At 42.6% G+C, this 25,144-nt stretch overlaps 1 protein-coding gene across 1 annotated transcript in view; it reads left to right on the forward strand.

The window, feature by feature from the left end:
* The window catches only part of LOC126481758 (trypsin-1-like), a 127,126-nt gene that overhangs the window by 65,644 nt on the left and 36,338 nt on the right, over positions 1-25,144 (forward strand). Inside the window, exon 4 of the mRNA XM_050105713.1 lies at positions 18,481-18,643. Within this exon, the coding sequence (XP_049961670.1) occupies positions 18,481-18,643 (163 nt within the window). The remainder of the gene's footprint in view (positions 1-18,480; positions 18,644-25,144) is intronic.

A 25,144-nucleotide genomic window follows, 5' to 3' on the forward strand; every position in this document is an offset into this window, starting at 1 on the left:
TTTTTCTTTCTTTCTTTCTTTATTTTACTTTTAGCACGACGCATTTCGGGAAATAATTCCCATTTTAAAGTGCGTTTTTCGTGTGTTTTAAGCCATTTCTATTGATGCTGTCAATGTGTGAGAGTCTGCTTCATTTCGTTGACTTTTACTGCAATACATCAGAAACACGCTATTTTTTAGTTGGGTATCGATTCTTTTGGTGAAGTTAGTGGCGAAATTTAGAAGAATTTGTACGTACATTTTTCTAATGGTCCATTTGTGCAGAGTCTCACACACGCTAAAAATCACACACAACTTGTCGTACACTTTACTCATCGAAAATATCTTATATAAACAAAACAGTTACAAAGATATTCTTACAGGTAGCCTACAGAGATAACATTATAGGTCTTCCACAGATTATGATATGCTTTCGTACAGATATTATTTACACTAATAGCCATTAAAATTGCTACACCAAGAAGAAATTCAGATGATAAACGGTTATTCATTGGACAAATATATTATACAACTGACATGTGATTACATTTTCACGCAATTTGGGTGAATAGATCCTGAGAAATCAGTACCCAGAACAACCACCTCTGGCCGTAAAATGGCCATGATACGCCTGGGCATTGAGTCAAACAGAGCTTGAATGGCGTGTACAGGTACAGCTGTCCATGCAGCTTCAACACGATACCTCAGTTCATCAAGAGTAGTGACTGGCGTATTGTGACGAGTCAGTTGCTCGGCCACCATTGACCAGACGTTTTCAGTTGGTAAGAGATCTGGAGAATGTGATGGCCAGGGCAGAAGTCGAACATTTTCTGCATCCAGAAAGGCCCGTACAGGACATGCAACATGCGGTCGTGCATTATCCTGCTGAAATGTAGGGTTTCGCAGGGATCGAATGAAGGGTAGAGCCATGGATCGTAACACATCTGAAATTGTAAGACGTCATGGTCTCCTGACCTTCATTGCTTACATATTCCGCCCCCACAATCATATTCCGCACATCAGGACGCTTCATTCAAACCCAAACTCGATAAGATAAAGTCAATGTTGTATGAATTCATGTAAACAATATGCAAATAACTAATAAATCGCAAGTGCGGACCGTGGTTGAAATACTCGAGGCTGGCGTACACACATACATTCCAGACACAATGGTCACAGGAGCTTTTAGTTCGAGAAAGGCAACCGCACACTAGGAGGCCAGTCCTGACCCATCTACGTCGGCTGGTGGACGCCCCGTGGAGCAGACAGCGTTCGCCCGAGGGAAAGGAGGAATGACCCCATGTTCGGCTTAAAAGAAAATTCTGCTACATTGTGTGGGAGCAGCCAGCCTACACATTCTTTACACATAGCACGCAGTTTCAGAGATTTTTGCAGGGAGACAGCAAACGCCAAACGCCGATACTGCAGATTTCCAGATTGGTAGCCTTAAACGAAACGCCATTCTCCCGTTTTAGAAGAGCAATGCTGATTGGCAGACGATATTTCTGACGCCTTGAGCTGAAGAAGTCATGGAAGATACCGAAAGATATACCCCTTCACGTCTGGTATGGAGAGGCGCCGTTCCGTTGTCGCTCTTGGAGTGAGGAACAAGTCTCTCCTCAGTACTTCACTGGGAGAGCACCTCTGTTGAGAGTGAATCAAAGTGCGTCTCTCTATATTGAGTCCTTGCGATTAAGCGTTGTTCACTGTGTTGGCCGTCACCCTTATTGTGCGGTGTGAATGGACAGTGTTATAGTTAAACGCATGCGAGCAAATTTTTGAGGGGCATCACGATGGACTAGTTATCTGACTGCTTTACCACGCCAATAGTTAGACTAGGTGAGAATAGGAATCCTTGACTTCATCAAGGCGTAGTGAGAGTTTGATTGGCGAAGGTCAATCCAGATAGAACGAGAGTTACCTTATTTGTCAGCAGCGAGCAGTGCAGAGAGCAGTCATTGCAGCTTACAGTATTGTGCACTACAGTTATTGTGAGCCCCATATTTCCTCCACAACAGTACACTTCACTGCATTTCACATACGACAGCCTCGACCATACCTAGCATCATTCTAAAGGATAATTATTCAAGTTGAGTAGGCGTGCCTCTCAGCCATTCTGCCAAGTCAACAACAATCTTAAACTTTGTAAAGAAATTTCATTAGCGAATCCTATCCTTGAGAGGTAACTTCACTTTCCGAAAAGAGCCTGGATGTAACTTGTTCAATTCATAACTAAAAGTGCCATTGTGATTTCTCAGAATTTTTGCAAAATAAATAATAACTTTCCTTAGTTTCATGTTTTTCTTACACTAACTAGCACTACTCCAGTACCCAAGTGTCCCACTAGTTACATAAGAAATTTTGTGAATTTTTGTGTCATTTCCTTACAGCGGACGACTCTAGAAGATCTTTATTGCTGAAAGTTTTTCAGGCATTTCTCTTTAGAACGTTAGGAACGTTTGTCTGACTTCTGTAGTAGTGTGGGGGTGGAAATTGCATCTTGCAGCAGCCACAGGGTAAAGGGTACATCTCAGATTAATCGGTTGCGCAGAATAACAGAATCTCAGATCAACCCCACGCTAACAAAATGTAACGTCCACTGTTCAAAGAGCCGTCAATGCGCACAAGAGGTGATCGAGACGTGTAACCAATGCCACCCCATACCATCATTCTGGGTGATACGCCGGTATGGCGATGACGAATACACGCTTCCAATGTGCGTTCACTGCGATGTAGCCAAACACGGATGTGACCATCATGATGCTGTAAACAGAACCTGGATTCATCCGAAAAAACGACGTTTTGCCATTCGTGCACCCAGGTTCGTCGTTGAGTATACCATCGCAGGCGCTCCTGTCTGTGATGCAGCTTCAAGGGCAACCGCAGCCATGGTCTCCGAGCTGATAGTCCACGCTGCTGCAAACGTCGTTGAACTGTTCGTGCAGATGGTTGTTGTCTTGCAAACATCACCATCTGTTGACTCAGGGATCGAGACGTGGCTGCACGATCTGTTACAGCCATGCGGATAAGATGCCTGTCATCTCGACTGCCAGTGATACGAGGCAGTTGGGATCCAGCACGGCGTTCCGTATTACCCTCCTGAACCCACCGATTCCATATTCTGCTAACAGTCGTTGGATCTCGACCAATGCGAGCAGCAATGTCGCGATACGATCAACCGCAATCGCGATAGGCTACAATCCGACCTTTATCAAAGTCGGAAACGTGATGGTACGCATTTCTCCTCCTCACACGAGGCTTCACAACAACGATTCAGCAGGCAACGCCGGTCAACTGCTGTTTGTGTATGAGAGATCGGTTGGAAAGTTTCCTCATGTCAGCACGTTGTAGGTGTCGCCACCGGCGCCAACCTTGTGTCAATGGTTCAAATGGCTCTGAGCGCTATGGGACTTAACTTCTGAGGTCATTAGTCGCCTAGAACTTAGAACTAATTAAACCTAACTGACCTAAGGACATCACATACATCCATGCCCGAGGCAGGATTCGAACCTGCGACCGTAGCGGTCGGTCGGCTCCAGACTGTAGCGCCTAGAACCGCACGGCCACTCCGGCCGGCTCATGTGAATGCTCTGAAAAGGTAATCATTTTCATATCACAGCATCGTCTTCCTGTCGGTTAAATTTCGCGTCTGTAGCAGGTCATCTTCGTGGTGTAGCAATTTAAATGGCCAGTAGTGTATCTTAACAATTTGGCTCATAAATTACTTATATCAATTTTACAATTCTGCTAATTTCTATGTTTTACTATTTTTATTTTAGTATACTATCGAAACATCTGAAGAAATTCACTGCTTCACTTTCAAGTTTTTCGTTTAATATTTTATCTTCATATTTTCTGTAATGTGAATATATCTCCAGTTCTTCTAGCAAATCCATTTTATGTCCTTTATTTAGTCGGTGGAGTACTTCCAAATTTCACCACTAAGTTCACCAAAAGAATCGATACCCAACTAAAAAATAGCGTGTTTCTGATGTATTGCAGTAAAAGTCAACGAAATGAAGCACACACTGACAACATCAATAGAAATGGCTTAATACACACGAAAAATGGGAATTATTTTCCGAAAAGCATTGTGCGAAAAGTAAAAAAAAATAAATAAAGAAAGAAAGAAAAATCGTGACTGGTAGCAGAAGATTTATTTGTAAACAAACCTATTGTTCCACAGTCGCTGGCCTTCAAAAACTATTTAACATGGATCAAATCAGAATGCGGCACCGGTCCATTTCAAATCGTCATACGAATATGCTGTTTTCTATGGGCTTCTCCGCCTTAATGTGTTATCGAAATGAAGTGGAACGAGTTAGGTATACATTACACACTGTACATGAATAGTTTTAACAGTAATGAACATACTTGTTTTCATTTCTACAAATGCAGCTACATTTGAAAAATAGTTTTTTATTTTTAATTCTTTTTGTTAATTAACAGTCTGCATTCAAAAATTCGTCCTTGGAATTGAAGAAGTTGCCCAGAAGAAATTATTTTCGGTTACATTTAACAGCTTGCTTTCCTCCATGTCAGATGTTTATGTTATTGCGTAAATCATCAAATGGTTTTGTTCACGTATATTGAACTTCTTTTGACAGACTTTAAAAGCTTTAAAAATGGGCAATAAAGGTCATTTTTTCTTCTAATCTTGAGGGTATGGACTTCACTACTGGATTGTTGATGACGAATTTCATCAAAAAAATATACAGGCTGGTCAGAAACTGTGAAAAGCTTGTAAGGGTGTTCCAGGATAGATCGCACTGAGAAACAATTGCAAACGAAAAAGTTCGTTCCGTTACGCCGTTTCCGATTTAAGGAGCATTGAAGTTAGCCGAAAGGGCCGACCGCCAGAGACGGTGTTACCAAACGTGTTCTTTGGTTTCCTAGAACCGAGCAAGAGAGCGATACAAAATCGGTCATGGGACGTCAGTAAGGATCGAACCCGAGCCGTAGGCTGACCAGTCCTGTTTCCTATCATTTACGCTAGGAGAACAGCTGACACTAATTGCATCTCGCGGGCCGCTTGTTGCGTTATTGACTAACTTCAGTGCTAGTTAACGCGCAAACGGCGCAACGTATCGAATGTTTTTCTCAACAATTATTTGTCAGCATGACACCCTTACAGTCTTTTCACACTGTTTCTCACCACTCTGTATATTTTGTGATTGTGCAATTAATATCCCTACCTCCCTAAGAGGTTTCCAAAAGATATCATATACATGATTCTAAGGCTCTTACTGTTCGCTTTTGTGCAATCAGTGCTTTCTCTCTACATATGAGTTACCCTAGAAAATTTTTCCGTTCCATAACCTGAATCCAGTCCAAATGCGAATGCAGGATCGTCAGTGAAGTACAATGCTTACGACTGAAAGCGTGTACAGTGTGGACACAAATGTACAGACAGAACAGGGGTGAAGGGAGAAGGTCGTAGAGACATGGAATATTCTAGAATATGCAAACAATAACATAAAAAAATTGATAACCTTCTAGAAATCACAAATATTAAACGACAAATATTTGCCGGCGATCGGATTCGAACTGACGACCGGTAGTATCCAGCAAATGACACTAAACACTGTTCCAGTGCATGCAATGCGGCTCGCATCAGTATGACAGGAAGTTCATTCTTCTGTTTCCAAGACCAGCAATAGCAAGAAGAGCATAAGTTCAAAATGGTTCAAATGGCTCTGAGCACTATGGGACTTAACATCTATGGTCATCAGTCCCCTAGAACGTAGAACTACTTAAACCTAACTAACCTAAGGGCAGCACACAACACCCAACCATCACGAGGCAGAGAAAATCCCTGACCCCGCCGGGAATCGAACCCGGGAAAGAGCATAAGTAGTTAAAATTAACTGTTTGAGGAACTCAGTGTCATGTTTGTTTCCATCAATACGTGGAGCAGAGCATTGAATGTCGAGGAGAGTGTATCTAGGAACACATGATGTTTCATGACCGGTATTTGAGTTTGGTGACTGATTTTAGAATCACATGAAGGAACGCACACTACAAACCGCCATAAGCACTTTCCGGCATTTTACACTGTTTTTGTTGTAGTGAGACATAAGATTGTGCCTTGTGCAGTTTCTGCAAATACAAGGTGACACACGGGAGACGGACGGTTTTAAACTGCGTAGTACTGAGGGAGCTGTGGTGGGAGGTGGTCGTGGTGGGGATAGTTCTGACCCACACAAGACGCCATTTCATTTACTCAGTCACTATGGAGCAGTGGGACTTGCAACGTCGAGTGTTTGTCTATGACAGTTTCGTGAAAGGTGGTGAGTCTACGCAGCGATTGTTTCGTGCGCGGTTTAATGTCGGTCGACATGGAGCTGTTCCGAGCCGTAACACAATCCTCAAATGGGTGGAAAACTTCATATCAACTGGAAACATACTGGATAAGAAGCATCCTGGCCCGAGACGCAGAGTAACGACACCAGAAAATGTTGAAAGGGTAAGGCAAGCGGCAGTCAGAAGCCCAGGACGGTCAACTAGTCGTCATGCTAGTGAGTTACGAATCAATCGCGAATCGGTTAGACGAATTTTGCATAAAGAATTAAAATTCCATCCCTACAAAATGCTCATTGCCCAACAACTTAAGGAAACTGATTTTGCTGGACTTCTCTTACAGATTGCAAGTGATTTTGGTATCGAATGAAAATGAAATTTTATTGATGGGCGATGAAGCTCATTTTCATTTAAAAGGGACCGTGGATGAGCAAAACCTACTTTATTGGACTCCAGAGCACCACACCTTATCCACTAGCGTCCTCTACACTCAGAAAAAGTGACAGTCTGGTGTGCTCTTGGCTCTGTTGGCATTATTGGACCTTATTTTTTGAAGAGAACGGGACCACAGTTACTGTTAATTCGGTTCGTTACATTCGTTTGCTTGAAACATTCTTGAAACCAGAACTAAGAAGACGACGAATCCGTTTAAAACGGGTTTGGTTCCAGCTGGATGGGGCAACATCGTACACTGCAAACACTTCAATGACAGTTCTTAGACGCATGTTTCCTGGCCGGATTATCTCACGTTTTGGCAATATTCCTTGGACTCCCAGGTCTCCCGACTTGTCAGTATGTGACTTTTTTCCGTGGGGTACCTTAAGAACTATGTCTATAACCAGAAACCACGAAATTTGGACGAGTTGAAGAATGCAATAATTCATGAAATTGCTGCCATCCCAGCAGAGATTTTAGTCCGTGTGATGGAGGATTTTGAGAAGAGACTGGAATCCTGCATTCGAAATGATGGACATCACCTTGGCGACATTATTTTTCACAAATAACTTTGTTAACTAAAATGGCAAATAATGAGCTTTGATTTTGTGTTAATAAACATGCATTAATTTTAAAGTTGGCTGAGTATTATTTCATTAAAAACCGTCCGTCTCCCGTGTGTCACCGTGGAATTACGAGTCCTACATATTTAAGTATAGTATAACATATTAAAGCTATTTGGAGGATACAGTTAATTCAAATGCGGAGTTTTATGCCGAGGAAAATGTCTGTATACTTTTAAGAATGGTCGATATCCTGTGGACGGTTATGCCATGCTTCATCGGTCGTACGCCATCTTTACCTTGAAACAGCTCTTGTACTACGGAACACGTGACATTTGTTAATACAATATTCTCGGGTTTCATGCCACGTCAAGTGGTTACCTGCCCGTGAGCTTTCGGCGGAGATCTCCTCTGCCATTGTCAAGTGTTTGTCAGATGAATGCCGCAGCCTAGCTTATACAGCCTTGCTGCTGCCAGTGACGTCACTTGCGCCCTGTCTGAGGCCTACGAGAAAGACAGGTCGCAGCGCGTGCGTCACAAGGGTAGACCTGAACTAGCTTGTTCCCTCATCTGAGCGGAAGAAATGCGTTTTTAATCGTGTTAACTCTTAACTGTGTGTTTAAGTACTAACGAGAATAGCATATTTTACTGGAATCTGCTTTCATAGAGTCTTACTGATAACTAGCACTACAACAAAATACGCAACCGTGCACTAGCTTTAAGATCTATGCTCTGCGTAAATGGTATAACAGCTCGCTTATGCCATTTAGTCTCTACTGCTTAACACTTCTCATTTCATATAAGATGTACTGCCTCATACAACCGATAAAATTTTATTGTACCCAGTACGGCCGTTACAAATTATTAGCAGGCATATGGACTTCCAATTGCTGTAGGACTAATAAACAATAAGACTCCATAATAGGGGATTCCAGTAAGAGACGAAAATTCTCATTTATACGTAAACACTGAATTACGAGTTAACAGGTGCAGAAGCGTAGTTTGTCTGCTGAGCTGAGCAGCGAGTCAGGTCTACCTTTGTGACGCACGCACCGCGGCCTGTCTTTCTCGTAGGCCTCGGGTCCTGCCCTGCACCATATAAGGCAATGTCTTGGTGGTGCTACCTCCGCGTTCGCTTCAGTTCCTCAATCACAGGATCCCAGGCCGTACTCAGTTGCAATCCGCCGTCTATATTGAGGGTGTTGTCCGATATTTTCATCTCTACTGCTTCATTTTACTACGCTATCCCGGAAGCTGTTGGTCCGTTTTATAATAGAACTATTGTCGAATGCAATTCGGTGATTTTCCAGTGCATACTCCTCTACATCTGATTTTTCGGGATAGCGTTGGCGGAAATACCTTTTATTTTCTATGCAGCGCTGTTTAATAGTGCGGACAGTCTGACCGACATAAAACTGTTTACACCCACAGGTATTTCGTATATTCCTGGCGTTCTGAGGCCTACATCGCCTTTCTCAGGCTTCATTAGTTATTGGATCTTTGCTGGAGGCCTGGGGACTATGTCGATTTTATGTTTCTTCGGGAGCCGGCTAATCTTCCCTGTTATTGAGCCACAAAACGTTGCCTTTGTGTCTTCTTCGGGGGCATTCTGCTTTCGCGCCTCAGATGAAACTGCCGGCGAAATTTGTGTTGTAACCGTTTCCCTTAAAACTTTACGTAAGTGGCTCAGTTCCCTTGAAACGTCCCCTTTGAACAATTTATATAGGACTGTGCTTAACCTGACACACAATACTTTGTTAGCGCAACGCAATCTGACTTTCAAAATTCCCTACAAAAGAATGGCCCTGACTAACATTAAACTATACCTTTCACAAATCACTTACTTCGCTGCTCAAGCTACCGCAATACAGCAAGCGCCACTACTGCCAGCTAAATAAAAGATTCAAACTACTAAAGGCACTAACTACTGATAGGGATAGTTAGCAAATGAAAGATATTAATAGAGAACAAACAATGTATTTACCTTAATATCATCACAAGTCATAATATATATATCAGTTCATGACAAATTGCAAACCTCCGCCATCTCTCTCCCCACATCCACCACTGCTGGCGGCTCACCTCCAACTGCGCAACGCTACGCGCTGTTTACAGCCAGCTGCCTAACACTACAATGGCGAGTATTACAACAATGCAAAGCAGCCACAGACTGCACACAGCACAGCCAGTGATTTTCATACAGAGGTGGCGTTACCAATAAAAAAACCTAAACAGCCTACTTACATAGCCCCCATGCTGCCCACAAAAATTTTTACAAATTGGATTGGGCAGTGGCCAATACAGATTTGAAAAAAATTTTTCATAATTACAATAACAAAGAAATCAAATGCACACACTTATTGATACAATGTTGGTCAAAAGCTAAAAATTTCTCACAGTCCATAAAGACAGTCCTGATCATTCATTACGGTAAAATATAGTGTTTTTCTCAAAGTCTGAGCAGTAGAAGAAAATGCACACGGAAGTAGTGGATTTCCATGCAGTCTTGAAGAAGTAGTGTTGTCCTTCCAACGGAAAGACAGTGCTGACTCGACATGCAGACAGGTAATGTGCCACAACAGAGTAAACCCACAGCAGAGTTAGTCGACGTTTTGAAGAATATTGGTAGGTAGGTCATCACAGAGCAGACCCACTGTAGTCCTGGTAGAGATTGTGGTATTGGTGGGCCACCAGAGGTGCAGACCCACTGCAGTCCTTGTAGAAATAATGGTATTGGTGAGTCAGCAAAGGTGTAGACCCACTGTAGTCCTTGTAGAAATGGCCAGCAGCCATCTGTTGCGACTGTGCAGGTGCACATTCACCATTGAAGAGTCTTGCGGAGAATATAGCAAGTCCATAAACCACCACTTGTGCACTCACAAAGTTTTTGGAATTGTCCTCAGATCCAGCAATGCTGTTATCCAGTCCCTTGCTGAATTATTAACACACGTGCAAACACTAACAGTCCCTACTTCTCACATATTGTCCATATACTATGACCAACAGAAACGTGTGCAGTGAAATGTAACTTAATTTGAAGAACTGGTGTCTGTACAATTATAAATTTACAACATGAAAATACAATTACAAAGGTACAAAATACATCATTAAAGAACATAACAATACAGATAACATTTGTAGTAACACAGGCTTTACAAAAGAATAGAAATAAACATATACATCAGTGGAATTATGACATGAGTACATACATAAAGGATCACAATAACTTTTGAAACATCAACTTCACACATGAGCATTGAACAGAATAGAATTAATAATGTCTAACATCTTTACAAAGTAAATAACATATTATTAATGCCAATTATATTCGAGGATAACAGTATTCCTCATCATAGTGAATGTAGCTTAATATTAAAAGAAGAAAAAATTCTATGAAACTACACAGAGACAGGAAGAAAACAAATACACAAGGGTACACAAACACATAGTGGGATAACACCAATAGGAAAGGACAGGGTTCGTTTTCAGTGTAACATTTGGTACTGCAGTCCAACCCAAAACTTCATATATCTTTCCTCTTATTTCATCCTTTGTTTCCACCAAAAAAATTCTATCTAAGCATGCTTTCTGTATTTATATGTTCACACATTTCTTACCTCAACATTGATTTCCAAGAAAATCCTACCTAAACCTGTTTTCTCAATGCATTTCTTTCAATTCATCGCAACTCATTCTCTTAGAGGCTACCCCCTCTTAAGCTAACTTAAATCTACTGAGCTCAGATGCTAAACTAAGGAACGAGGCAATGCAGCATCACATAACAAATCAACACAAACAGCAATGCAAAAAATGCAAATTGGCAAAGCTAGCAGCATAAATGTAATAACTTATATCAAAACATGACATAGCTCAAGCAAAAAAGATATTACAGTAAAAACAACAATGCAGATAAGGGAAATGTATATTCACATCTTAATATCTATGTAATTAAAGTGGTGCACCACAAATTATTCTACAAAAGAAATTACCAAGTACTTGAAAAGAAAATTATGTGTTACTGTTACTAGTTCCTTCTTATTGTTCTTTCCTTTCCAAGTGCTCCTTTTTTTAAAGAATGTGGATCAAAAAATAATTATTTAATAGATCTTGGTATCATCATATATAAATATACCAGTTCATGACAAATTTCAAACCTCCGCCATCTCTCTCCCCACATCCACCACTGCTGGCGGCTCACCTCCAACTGCGCAACGCTACGCGCTGTTTACAGCCAGCTGCCTAACACTACAATGGCGAGTATTACAACAATGCAAAGCAGCCACAGACTGCACACAGCACAGCCAGTGATTTTCATACAGAGGTGGCGTTACCAATAAAAAAACCTAAACAGCCTACTTACACCCTCGGCAGGTTTTCGGCGTCCGAGGCGGTTTCAGCTCGATGTACTAAGGTCCTCATGACAGAACGATTCTGTGCTGGGGATGGCAGCTGGTGGCGTGTAGATACTGATCTGTCTCGGTAGGATTGCGCTAAATGCTGTGATCGAGACACCCATTGGAATTACGGCGGATAAGGACGTCCACGAATGGCAAGGAAAATGAAAGTTGTTCCCTCCCACACTATGCAGAAAAATCAGCTGTAGCGGACCACGCACTGAAAAACGGACACCGAATTGCGTTCGACGATACTTATATTATTAAACAGACCAACAGCTTCTGCGATAGCGTTATATATGAAGCAATGGAGATCAAAATATCGGACAACGACCTCAATAAAGACGGTGGTTGCAGCTGAGTACGGCCTGGATCCCGTGATTGGGGAGCTTGTAACGCTACCGCCCGCTCTCGGACGTACGTTAGCTCTATAAAGCCTGTACTGTAATAAGTTCACGGGCTTCACCTTATAAACAAGGATTTTAGTACATTAGTTGACCGCGTGTACCTAATAGAAGCAAGATCGGACTTATACTCAGTCAATAACTACAGTGATGCATCAAGCAAATGTAAAGTATAATTACTCTTTCGCATGGACGAGAAGTACACACAGTAAATGCTACCTATAATTAATAATTCGGTCGCCAGCCTACTTAGGCAATGAGTGAGTTTTTCCTTGTACAAGTGGGTGCATGTACAAGCATAACTACACGTAGTAACGTTGCGTTATATGGCAAAGTTTGGAACCGGAAAAATCCACTGAACTAAAGTTTTCTCCTTTTGTACTAATTTGGACGAGCTAAATTTACACAACACCACACAGCAATGATTACTACGAACTGCATTTTGTATATTAATCAGACTGAAATCGGGCGTGGATTACCCTAGAGTTAGCAATCTTGAAAGTACACACACAATGTCACTATTAAAGATGGAAAAACAGTAATACACTTAGGATTAATATAGAATTTAGCTTTACTGGTCAAATCTGATCAGTACACATCAAGGTTTGCAAGAATGGACAAGGGAAAGGGGGGGGGGGGCCTGAAACTGTTATGGTCGTTATACTGAAATTATTAAGTACTGAAGGCAAATTAACACTCAAAATTATCAATCTATGGATAACTACTCTTTTGTCTTACTTCTGAATAATTTAACTGTCGTTATTTCTGTCTCAAATTAATTAAATAACATCGCTAACTCAATTAAAAAAAACTCTCTTTCAATTTAGTCATACTTTTGTTCTTTACCAACATTTGCAATAACACACAGAACTTTAAACTTCTTTATAGCATAGGTTTGTCTGCTGATAATTCTCGTTAACACTAACATTAAACTTTCAGTTCAGGATACTCGGGTTGCACAATACGAGGTAAGGATCCTGTCTAGGTCAGTGATCAGGATAAGTCACGGCTAAGGCAATTCTGGTGAAAGTCACGTTATTATTGAACAGTTAGAAACATTTTCGACACTGGTCCACACAGATACACTTCTAAAGATGAAATAAATGTTTGACCTGTGCAAGTCGGTGCGGCGGTTGGCGGGCAGCGAGATAGCGGGCAGCACGGCACACATACAAGCACGGCTAAGGCTCACACAACATCGGCACTTTCCATCTTCTTAGCGTCGTAATCTTTCCAATTTTGTGCCTCAGAATATAGCCATGCCAAGTAGTCGTCGGAATCGGTTCATCCGAGGCTCAATGGAATCCACTTTTCCTGGGTAGCCTCCTCGGTACAGTACGTGTTCCTCTGACCGATTCCCAACTCCGACTGTTGCTCGCCTCCGACTGTAATACTGAGCCCGTTGTGCCGAACCGCGCCAGTGTGCGTTTTCCCGTGCTCGCCTGCCTCCACCTTTTCCCGCTCCCCTACAGGTAGGGTATTCACCACAGGTTTTCTACTACACATATCCTAATGCATTACCTACGTATGGACCAAGTGTATAAATTACAATTTTCACATCTTACAATAGTTTTAACATTAAATACACTTCCCTTTGATTACCACATTATTTGAAATCTAACATAAATAATAATATTCATTTCAAAAGTTGCTCACAGTTTCTTTAACATCACGATACGAACCGTAAAAGAAGTTCAAAACATTGCTTACATTAATTTATCTAAATTCATAAAGAAAAAAATTATTATATGTACAGTTGTCGTTACAAGCTCAAACGGACATTGCCCTATATGGTGCGGGGCACCCCCTAGGTGACGTCACTGGCGGCAGCGTGGCTATATAAGCAAGGCAGTTGCATTTACACAACAGTCAATCGCTTGCCAATGGCGGAGGAGCTCCATGCCGAAAGCTCGTGGGCAGTTAACCACCTGATGTAGCTTGAAACTCGAGATTATTTAATTAATGGATATCCCTCCTAGATCATGCATTCGTACATGTGATATTTGCTCTGGTTTTCTGTAATGTATTAACAATTTTCCTTGTGTCCAAAATGGAAATTTTCTATTAGCTGCCAATAGCTTCTGTTTCAAAATGTTTCAACTTGTAGTTGGTTTTTGATGCTACTTCTTCTTCATTCTATTTCATTATCGATTAGGGATGAGAAGCGGAGTAACAATGTACCACACAGATTATCAAATACAGTACTGGCTTGATTTTATGGAGTGTAACACTTTGAAATTTGGATAGAATAGTTGTCCTAGGAAAAGTTTTTATCATTGGGAAGACCTTATTTTTCTGGAGTAATTTTGAATTTAAGAATACAGTTCAGCGCACGTGAAAGCATGATTTCGTTTCAAAATGGAATAAAAACATATATTAAATTTCTATTACAGTGCTGACTAGAGGCAGAAATCTGAAAAGTGTTTAAAGATACAACACTATCACTTACATTGCTTCTACTTTTTTGCAACATGGCATGGCTGTGATTGTGTGCATACAGTACGGCCTACCAGCGCCATATTTTTTATTTTTATTTTATATAGATGTACGCAATATGTGCCACCAGTGATGCGGTAAATGACCAAACACCGGGCCGGCAGCTGAAAGTTTTTAAATGGAGCTCTTGGTGTACAGAAATACGTATTTTTTCTTTTTGGGTTGTAGGTATGGACAACACTATTCTTTTCAGATTGCGGTGGGTTATTTACGACGAATTTCATTAGCCAACGCTTACAGCTTCGGACAAACATTTGGATTCAAGAAAAACAATACATTACCATTCCTAATACGTTGTAGGAACACTGTTAGCATTCAACACAGCTTACAATAGCCTACATCTACATCTACATCTACATTGATACTCCGCAAGCCACCCAACGGTGTGTGGCGGAGGGCACTTTACGTGCCACTGTCATTACATGGCATGTATAAAAGCGTCCTACTTTCAAGGGAATCTTATACCATTTTTCCTGCAAAATTGTGGGAAGTACAGGCAACAATGATGGAGGTGGAGAGCGGTCACGTACCATTCTCTCCAAAGCTGAGATCTGGTGACGGTGATTTCCGGGGGAGATGCAACAATTCATCCTCCTGCTCACAAAAGCAGTCGAGGACGATGCGAACATTGTGAAAGGGGCCCTATCATCTTAGAACTCAGCATCACCATTGAGGAGCAAACATTGTACCATACGATGGTCCTCAACGGCCAAAGTAGTCACATAATTCCTGGTAGTAATACGACATTGCAGAGTACGCGAGGGCCACATGAAACACCACGATACAGCTGCCAAAGTCATCAGAAAACCCTCGTCAAGTTTCACTCCTGGGATGTAAACTCGGCGCTTATCCAGCCATAAGACATTCGTTCGTTATTCCATAGTCAGGTTTTACAGCTTCGGCATCGCATTTTCATGTTTGCATCATTGATGGGTCGTTTTGCAATTCCAGCTCGCCCTGTAGTTCCGTCCTCACGGAGCTCTATACATGTTGTTTTCATGCTAACAGGGTTCACAAGTGCGACATTCAGTTTCACAGTGAGTTCTGCAGCTGGCGACCTTGTATTTTCCGACACAATCCTCGGCAATGACCTCTATCACGATCACTCGATACACAGTTTCGTCCTCATTTTGACTTACCGTACAGTGTTTTTCCGTTTTTGCTGTATGCAGTAGAAGTCTTCGATACGGCGCCACTTTAAAGATCAAACACTTCGGCTCCTTGATTAGAGAAGCACAGACGATACGAGCAACAATAACTTGTCCACAGTGGAATCAACTCAGCACCAACATAATGCACTACGACTACATTGAACACTGTTGTGCTCACTTGCAACGCATTAAGGACATTGCACAGGTGCTGTTCGTGGTTAAATACAACATCACAACCTCGGTCTTGCTAGTTAGCGGCACCACCGTTTAGGATAGCGAAAGTTAGTTTTGTGCGATATTCTGAGCACAAGTTACAGCCAGGTGCGGGCCGGATTGCAGTGAGTTACGCATACCAGCAGCTGCAAAGGCAAATAGAGGCCACAGGGGCGTAGAACTGCCGGAGAAGGCACACACAGCAATTTGCATGGCGCAAGTCGCAGGCAGAAGGAGACAGTGGCGAACATAAGTGTTATGCATACGTGACGCGAAGCGGCACGCTTGGCAAAACAGAGGCGCACAGCTCAGTATAAATAGGTGCCGTTTTATAACGAGATTCATTCAAGTGTGGCAGCTCTCCTGGATGGCGAGGCATGTCACACCACCGACTACACGCAGCAACGGATGGGGCGCCAGTTTCCAAGGCAGGTCGTTGGTTCGATTCTCTGAGGCTGACGCGGGATCCGCAGCCAGCCAACGATGGGCCACTCTTTGGCTCGCTACCGCGGGCAGTCGTACCGACTCCTGACACACGCCGGGGACATCCCTAGGCGAGGGCCGCAGATTCGGACGCCGGATCACGGGCGCTTGCCACTGCGATCTCAGCTACATCAGGAAAGAAGAAGCAGGAGCAGGAACGACCTACGGTTGCCAGCGGAGCAGCACTGAGATAACGAGAACGGTGGCCGCTGAGTCGGCTGCTGGCGCAGCCATCCTGACATCGTCGGAACTCAGTGGGCCGTACAAGGCCGGCTCGACACAGCACTGCATTACACGGGCTGCTGGGGTGCTTCCTGAGCAATGCAGGGCCCTGTGATGCACACCAAGAGGACGACGGCACTGTAGCTAAAAAGGAATACCTCACAGGAGAGCTTGTGTGAAGTTTGGAAGGTAGGAGACGAGGTACTGGAGGATTTAAAGTAGTGAGGACGGGGCGTGAGTCGTGCTTGGGTAGCTCAGTTGGTAGAACACTTGCCCGCGAAAGGCAAAGGTCCCGAGTTCGAGTCTAGGTCCGGCAAACAGTTTTAATCTGCCAGAAAGTTTCATATCAGCGCACACTCCGTTGTAGAGTGAAAATGTCATTCTAGAAACAACCCCCAGGCTGTGGCTAAGCCGTGTCTCCGCAATATCCTTTCTTCTAGGATTGCTAGTTCTGCAATGTTCGCAGAAGAGCTTCTGTGAAGTTTGGAAGGTAGGAGACGAGGTATTGGAGGATTTAAAGCTGTGAGGACGGGGCATGAGTCGTGGTTGGGCAGTTCAGTTGGTAGAGCACTTGCCCGCGAAACGCAAAGGTCCCGACTTCGAGTCTCGGTCTGGCACACAGTTCTAATCTGCTAGGAAGTTTGACATCAGTTGGAAAGTTTTCGCCGAGTTTTAATACGGCACCTCCTGGCATCCATCCACTACATTTGGTGTCTTGCCGGTACATTTGGTCGTCCTGATACATTCGGTGGTGGAAGTTGCCACTACACTAGCGTCTCCGTTTATATTCAACCACGCATTTCTCGCAGTGTTTCTATACAGAGTGATTCAAAAAGAATACCACAACTTTAGGAATTTAAAACTCTGCAACGACAAAAGGCAGAGCTAAGCACTATCTGTCGGCGAATTAAGGGAGCTATAAAGTTTCATTTAGTTGTACATTTGTTCGCTTGAGGCGCTGTTGACTAGGCGTCAACGTCAGTTGATGCTAAGATGGCGACCGCTCAACAGAAAGCTTTTTGTGTTATTGAGTACGGCAGAAGTGAATCGAAGACAGTAGTTCAGCGTGCATTTCGAACGAAGTATGGTGTTAAACCTCCTGATAGGTGGTGTATTAAACGTTGGTATAAACAGTTTACAGAGAATGGGTGTTTGTGCAAAGGGAAAAGTTCTGGACGGCCGAGAACGAGTGATGAAAATGTCGCACGCATCCAGCAAGCATTTGTTAGCAGCCCAGGAAAATCGACTCGCAGAGCTAGCAGAGAGCTGCAAATTCCACAATCAACTGTATGGAGAGTCCACATTGGCACTTATCTGTCCGTAACTACCTGAACGTCAACTACCCGAGGCGATGGATCGGCCGCCAGGCAGCCCGTGACAGAGCACTTCGTCACTGGCCTCCAAGAAGCCCTGATCTTACCCCAGGCGATTTTTTCTTATGGGGGTATGTTAAGGATATGGTGTTTCGGCCACCTCTCCCAGCCACCATTGATGGTTTGAAACGAGAAATAACAGCAGCTATCCAAACTGTTACGCCTGATATGCTACAGAGAGTGTGGAACGAGTTGGAGTATCGGGTTGATATTGCTCGTGTGTCTGGAGGGGGCCATATTGAACATCTCTGAACTTGTTTTTGAGTGAAAAAAAACCTTTTTAAATACTCTTTGTAATGATGTATAACAGAAGGTTATATTATGTTTCTTTCATTAAATACACATGTTTAAAGTTGTGGTATTCTTTTTGAATCACCCTGTATTTTTACCCAACCCCTGTACGTGCAGAAAGGTGTGTCTTAACAAGCACTGCGGTTGCTGCTGCTGACGCGGCGGCCTGTTCGCAGGGTGCAGAACGCGTCGGTGCTGTCGGTGTTGGCGGGCACGGCGACGCTGAGTGGCGGCGGGCAGCGGCGCATGGTGCGGCAAGCCGTCAGGCACGAGCAGTACGACCTCAAGGCGGACTCCCCACGTGACGTGCCGCCCCTCAACGACGTCGGCCTGCTGCTGGTGAGCGGACCACCTGTCGTCCAGGCCGTCAATGGCCACGACTCGATATTTTTAAAAATATCGATAACTCGATGTTGTTTGTTGTTGTGGTCTTCAGTCCAGAGACTGGTTTGATGCAGCTCTCCATGCTACTCTATCCTGTGCACGCTTCTTCATCTCCCAGTACCTACTGCAACCAACATCCTTCTGAATCTGCTTAGTGTACTCACCCCTTGGTCTCCCTCTCCGTTTTTTACCCTCCACACTTCCCTCTAATACTAAATGGGTGATCCCTTGATGCCTCAGAATATGCCCTACCAACCGATCCCTTCTTCTAGTCAAATTGTGCCACAAATTTCCCTTCTTTCCAATTCTATTCAATACCGCCTCATTCGTTATGTGAGCTACCCATCTAATCTTCAGTATTCTTCTGTAGCACCAGATTTCGAAAGCTTCTATTCTCTTCATGTCTAAACTGTTTATCTTCAATCCCGTCTCCGGCCATCCTGATTTAGGTTTTCCGTGATTTCCCTAAATCGCTTCAGGCAAATGCCGGGATGGTTCCTTTGAAAGGGCACGGCCGATTTCCTTCCCCATCCTTCCCTCACCCGAGCTTGCGCTCCGTCTCTAATGACCTCGTTGTCGACGGGACGTTAAACACTAATCTCCTCCTCCTCCTCCTCCTCCTCTAAACTATTTATCGTCCACGTTTCACTTCCATACATGGCTACACTGCATACAAGTACTTTCAGAAACGACTTCCTGAGATTTAAATGTAAATTCGATGTTAACAGATTTCTCTTCTTCAGAAACGCTTTCCTTGCCATTGCCAGTCTATATTTTGTATCCTCTCTACTTCGACCATCGTCAGTTATTTTGCTCCCCAAATAGCAAAACTCCTTTACTACTTTAAGTGTCTCATTTCCTAATCTAATTCCGGCAGCATCACCCGATTTCATTCGACTACATTCCATTATCTTCGTTTTGCTTTTGTTGATGTTCATCTTATATCCTCCTTTCAAGACACTGTCCATTCCGTTCAACTGCTCTTCCAAGTCTTTTGCTGTCTCTGACAGAATTACAATGTCATCGACGAACCTCAACGTTTTTATTTCTTCACCATGGATTTTAATACCCACTCCGTATTTTTCTTTTGTTTCCTTCACTGCTTGCTCAATATACAGATTGAATAACATCCGGGATAGGCTACAACCCTTTCTCACTCCCTTCCCAACCACTGCTTCCCTTTCGTGCCCCTCAACTCTTATAACTGCCATCTGGTTTCTGTACAAATTGTAAATAGCCTTTCGCTCCCTGTATTTTACCCCTGCCACCTTCTGAATGTACCGATGTATCGGTACTTAAGAACTTCATTATCATTTCTCAGTATATCGAGAATAGTATCGATGTATCGACATACGAGGGGGAAAAGTATCTACGTACCTGCATGTAACAATATTGGCTGTGCGTTGTAAATATACTGCCGATTTTGGAGCTTTATAAGCAAGTATTGATTTATTAATAGATATTCTGTAAATTAACAAGCTAGCAGCCTGCCTATCCCCCTTAGAGAAAGAATTGGAAGGAAAAGGGTGTTCATTTTCGCTTGGCAATATACAATACTGCATGTAAGTGGCACGATAAAAGGTGTCCGATGGGTCCATCTTCGGTTTTGTCACATATCGCGTTTATCCGCAACACATCGTGTCGACTTCCCTCTTTCTTTCTGTCTTTCTTTCTTCATTTCTCCGAAAGCCAGCGGCCTAGTAGTTGTAGTGTCAAAATTGCTTGATGAAGCTAAACGTTGCAGTTTCTGTTCGTAGCGCCGAGCGCCGATTAAGTCAGCATTTCCCCTCATGCATCACTGGCCACCGCAATGAGCAATCTTGTCATTTAGATTTTTGTTCATAATTTTCCCAACTGTTTCTGAAGAATGTCGATGTGAAGAAATAGCACACTAGTTGCGTTAATAATTGTTTTTTAACGCGACTGGTATTCTGTTTCTTCACATCGGAAATGTTCTTATACAATTCACACCACGTGCCCACAGTACAATCGATGTTTTTTTGTGCCACCATACACTTGCTCCACACAGTCAAAGACAAAGACTGTGATTGGTCAAAGCTCAAAAAGTAATAACACTCCTTCACAAAGTGAAAGTAAAATTATGTCATCCTACACTTTCAAAAGAATAACTTCAAACATTTTCCGAAAATTGTGAAAAAATACAATATAAAATAAAAATATCGGCACTTGATATATCCGTTCTGATATAGATTATCGAGTGATAAATATCGCCTATATATCGGAGCTTTTGGAGAAAATATCGATACATCGATATTTTAGTTACAGCACTTTCATGTGCTATACCAGCTCACAAACCGAATGACGCACAACAGGAAACTAATTTTACGTGCTACACTGAGCGTATGGTCAGCAATTTGTTAGTCCCATGTTACCGTTTGTGAGTCTCATGTTAAGTTTATAGCTTTTGTAGACTTAGAGAAAGCTTCTGACTGTGTTGACTGGAATAGAATCTTCGAAATTCTGAAGGCAGCAGGTGTAAAGCACACGGAGCGGAAGGATATTTACAACTTGTAGAGAAACCAGACGGCAGTTGTAAGGAGACGAGGGACGAGAGAGAAGCAGTGGTTGAGAAGGGATTAACATAGGGCTGTAGCCTATCCCCGATGTTATTCAATCTGTAAATTGAACAACCAGTATAGGAAACTACAGAAAAATTTGGAGTACCAATTAATGTTCATGGAGAACAAATAAAAACCTTGAGGTTTGTCGACGACACTGTGACTCTGTCAGAGACAGCAAAGAATTTGGAAGGGCAGTTGAACGTAATTGACAGTGTCCTGAAACGACAATATAACATGAATACGATACTGCAGGGCCGGCATGCATGTCCGAAGGAACTTTGAAGTGTCCGAGTTCCGGCGCCGCACAAATTTTCATTGTCGTCATTCCATTATACAGCTGGTAGTATTCCATATTTGTAACAGCGAATACATTTCATGTATATAAGATGAACGTCAACAAAACCAAAACAACGATAATGGAATGCAGTCGAATTAAATCAGGTTATGCTGAGAGAAGTAGATTAGGAAACCAGACATTTAAAGTAGTACATGAGTTTTGCTAATAGGGCAGTAAAATAACTGATGATGGCCGAAATAGAGAGGATGTAGAATGGAGACTGGCAACGGCAAAAAAAGCCTTTCTGATGATGAACAGTTTGTTAATATCGAATATAGATTTAAGTGTTAGGAAGTCTTTTCTGAAAGTATTTGTTTGGTGTGTAGCCATGTACGGAAGTGAAACATGGACGATAAATAGTTTAGACAAGAAGACATTAGAGGTTTTTGAAATGTGGTGTTACAGAAGAATGCTGAAGGTTCGGTGGGTAGATCACGTAACTAATGAGGCAGTACTGAATAGAACTGGGGAGAAAAGAAGTTTGTGGTACAACCTGACTACAAGAAGGGATAACTTTATAGGACACATTCTGAAACAGAAAGGGATCGTCAGTTCAGTACTGGAGCGAAGTGTCAGTGGTAAAAATCATAGAGGGAGACCAAGAGATGAATACAGTAAGCAGATTCAGAAGAACGTAGTTTGCAGTAGTTATTCGGAGATGAATAGGCTCTCACTGGACACAATAGCATGGGGAGCTGCATCAAACCAGTCTTCGGACTGAAGACCACAACAATTACAGCTTGTTAGGGAGCAGTTTTATGTTTTTGGGCAAATCATTTGTGTGGTGATAGTTTTATTAGTCTTTGCATCTTGGGGATATTACTTACATTAGATATATCTGTTTTTATTTTTTAAGAATCGAATTCCCATGTATGTGGGGCGTTCAATAAGTAATGCAATTTTTTTTCTGAAAGCAGGTTGATTTTATTCAGGATCCAATACACCATGTTTTTCCCACCCTTTTAGTGACAAAACCATATTTTTCGAGATAATCTCCATTCAAAACGAACGCCACCTTACTGGGAGAGTCTATACGCGGATGCTCGCATGGTACCATTCTACTGCTGCGTCAATATCCTTCTCATCATCCACATGTGTATCTTGCGGAGTGCATCCTTCACTGCGAAAAGATATGGAAGTCGGAAGGTGCGAGATCCGGGCTGTAGAGCAGATGAGGAAGAACAATCCAATGAATTTTGTGAGCTCCTCTAGGGGGCGCAGACTTGTGCGAGGCCTTTCGTTGTCACGGAGAAGAAATTCTTTTGCATTTTTGTGGTGATGAACACGGTGAAGTCGTTTCTTAAGTTTCCTTAGGGTAGCGCAGTAGACTTCTGAGTTGTCGTTGCCACACGAGGGAGGACATCAAATAGAATACACATCAGAACACTGTTGTACACGTCAGAACACTGTTGCAGAAGCAACGAAAAAAGCATGCCAAATTCAGAAGAACGCAAAATCCCCAAGACTGGCTAAGTTTCACGGAAGCTCGAAATTTAGTGCGGACGTCAATGCGAGATGCTTTTAATAGTTTTCACAGTGAAACATTGTCTCAAAATATGGTAGAAAACCCAAAGAGATTCTGATCGTATCTAAAGTACACCAGTGGCAAAAACAGTCAATGCCGTCACTGCGCGATAGCGATGGAAATGTTACCGATGATGGTGCCACTAAATCGGAGTTACTAAATACAGTTTTCCGTAATTCCTTCACGAAAGAAGATGAACTAAATATTCCAGAATTCGAAATCAGAACAGCTGTTAGCATGAGTGACATAAAATTAGATATCTTAGGTGTTGCGAAACAAATCATTTAAGAAAGGCAAGTCTTCTGGTCCAGGTGGTATACCAATCAGGTTACTCTTAGAGTGTGCAGACACAATAGCGCCTTTCTTAGCAATCATATACAACCGTTCACTTGACGAAAGGTCTGTTCCTAAAGACTGGAAAGTAGCACAGGTCACATCAATATTCAAGAAAGGAAATAGAAGTAACCCATTGAATTACAGACCCATATCACTGACCTCAATTTGCAGTAGGATTCTGGAGCATATACTGCGCTCGAACATTATGAGTCACCTTGAAGAAAATGACTTATTGATACATAACCAAACGGATTAAGAAAAAATCGTTATTGTGCTACACAGCTAGCTCTTTATTCCCATAAAGTAATGAGTGCTGTCAGATCGATTCCATATTCCTAGATTTCCAGAAGGCTTTTGATACCGTTCCTCACACGCGACTATTAATCAAATTGCGTGCATGTGGAGCACCGTCTGAGTTGTGTGACTGGATTCGTGATTTCCTCTCAGAGAGGTCACAGTTCGTAGTGATAGACGGTAAATGATCGAGTAGAACAGAAGTGATATCTGGCGTTCCGCAGGGTAGTGTCATAGGCCCTCTGCTGTTCCTGATTTACATAAATGATGTATGTGATAATCTGAGCAGCCCCCTTAGATTGTTTGCAGATGATGCTGTAATTTATCGTCTAGTAAAATCATCACACGATCAATTCCAATTACAAAATGATCTAGAGAGAATTTCTGTATGGTGCGAAAAGTGTCAATTGGCACTAAAAGAAAAATGCGAGGTCATCCACACGGGTACTGAAAGAAATCCGATAAATTTTGGGTATACGATAAACCGCACAAATACCTAGGAATTGCAATTACGAGCAACTTAAGTTGGAAAGACCACATATGTAATATTGTGGGGAAGGCGAAACAAAGACTGCAGAACACTTAGAAGATAAGACAAACCCACTAAAGAGACAGCCTACATTACACTTGTCCGTCATCTGCTGGAATATTGCTGCGCGGTGTGGGATCCTTACCAGGTAGTATTCGCGAAGGACATCGAAAAAGTGCAAAGAAGGGCAGCCCGTTTCGTGTTACCGCGCTATAGGGGTGAGAGTATCACCGATATGATACGCGGGTTGGGGTGGCAATCACTGAAACAAAGGCGGTTTTCTTGGGGGCGAGATCTATTTACGAAATTTCAATCACCAACTTTCTCTTGCGAATGCGAAAACATTTTGTTGACACCCACCTACGTAGGGAGAAATAATCATCATAATATAAGAGAAGAGGAGAGAAATCAGAGCTCGAACGGAAAGATTTAGGTTTTTTTTTTCCCACGCACCATTCGAGAGTGGAATGGTAGAAAAGTAGTATGAAAATGGTTCGATGAATCCTCTGCCAGGCACTTAAATGTGAACTGCAGAGTAACTATGTAGATGTAGAATCTCCCCTTCAACGTCCCAGAAGAGGTTGCGGCTTTCAACTTTTCCTTCGGAGCAGAGGTGATGTGACGCCACTCCATGGACTGCTGTTTTGTTCGAAGTGATGAACCCTTGTTTCACCGCCTGTGACGATGTTCGACAAAAGTTGTCACATCAGCCACATAATGTGCAAGCAATTCCGCACAGATCACCTTCGTTGCTATTTTTGAGCTAATGTTTAGGCAGCGAGAATTTTAGAACATGTTTTTTGCTCGAGTATCATGTCGTTTTTGGAAACCCAGAATCTACTATGTAGGAATC

This window comes from Schistocerca serialis, chromosome 5 (assembly GCF_023864345.2).
Source record: "Schistocerca serialis cubense isolate TAMUIC-IGC-003099 chromosome 5, iqSchSeri2.2, whole genome shotgun sequence".
In the NCBI taxonomy this organism is placed as follows: Eukaryota; Metazoa; Arthropoda; class Insecta; order Orthoptera; family Acrididae; genus Schistocerca; species Schistocerca serialis.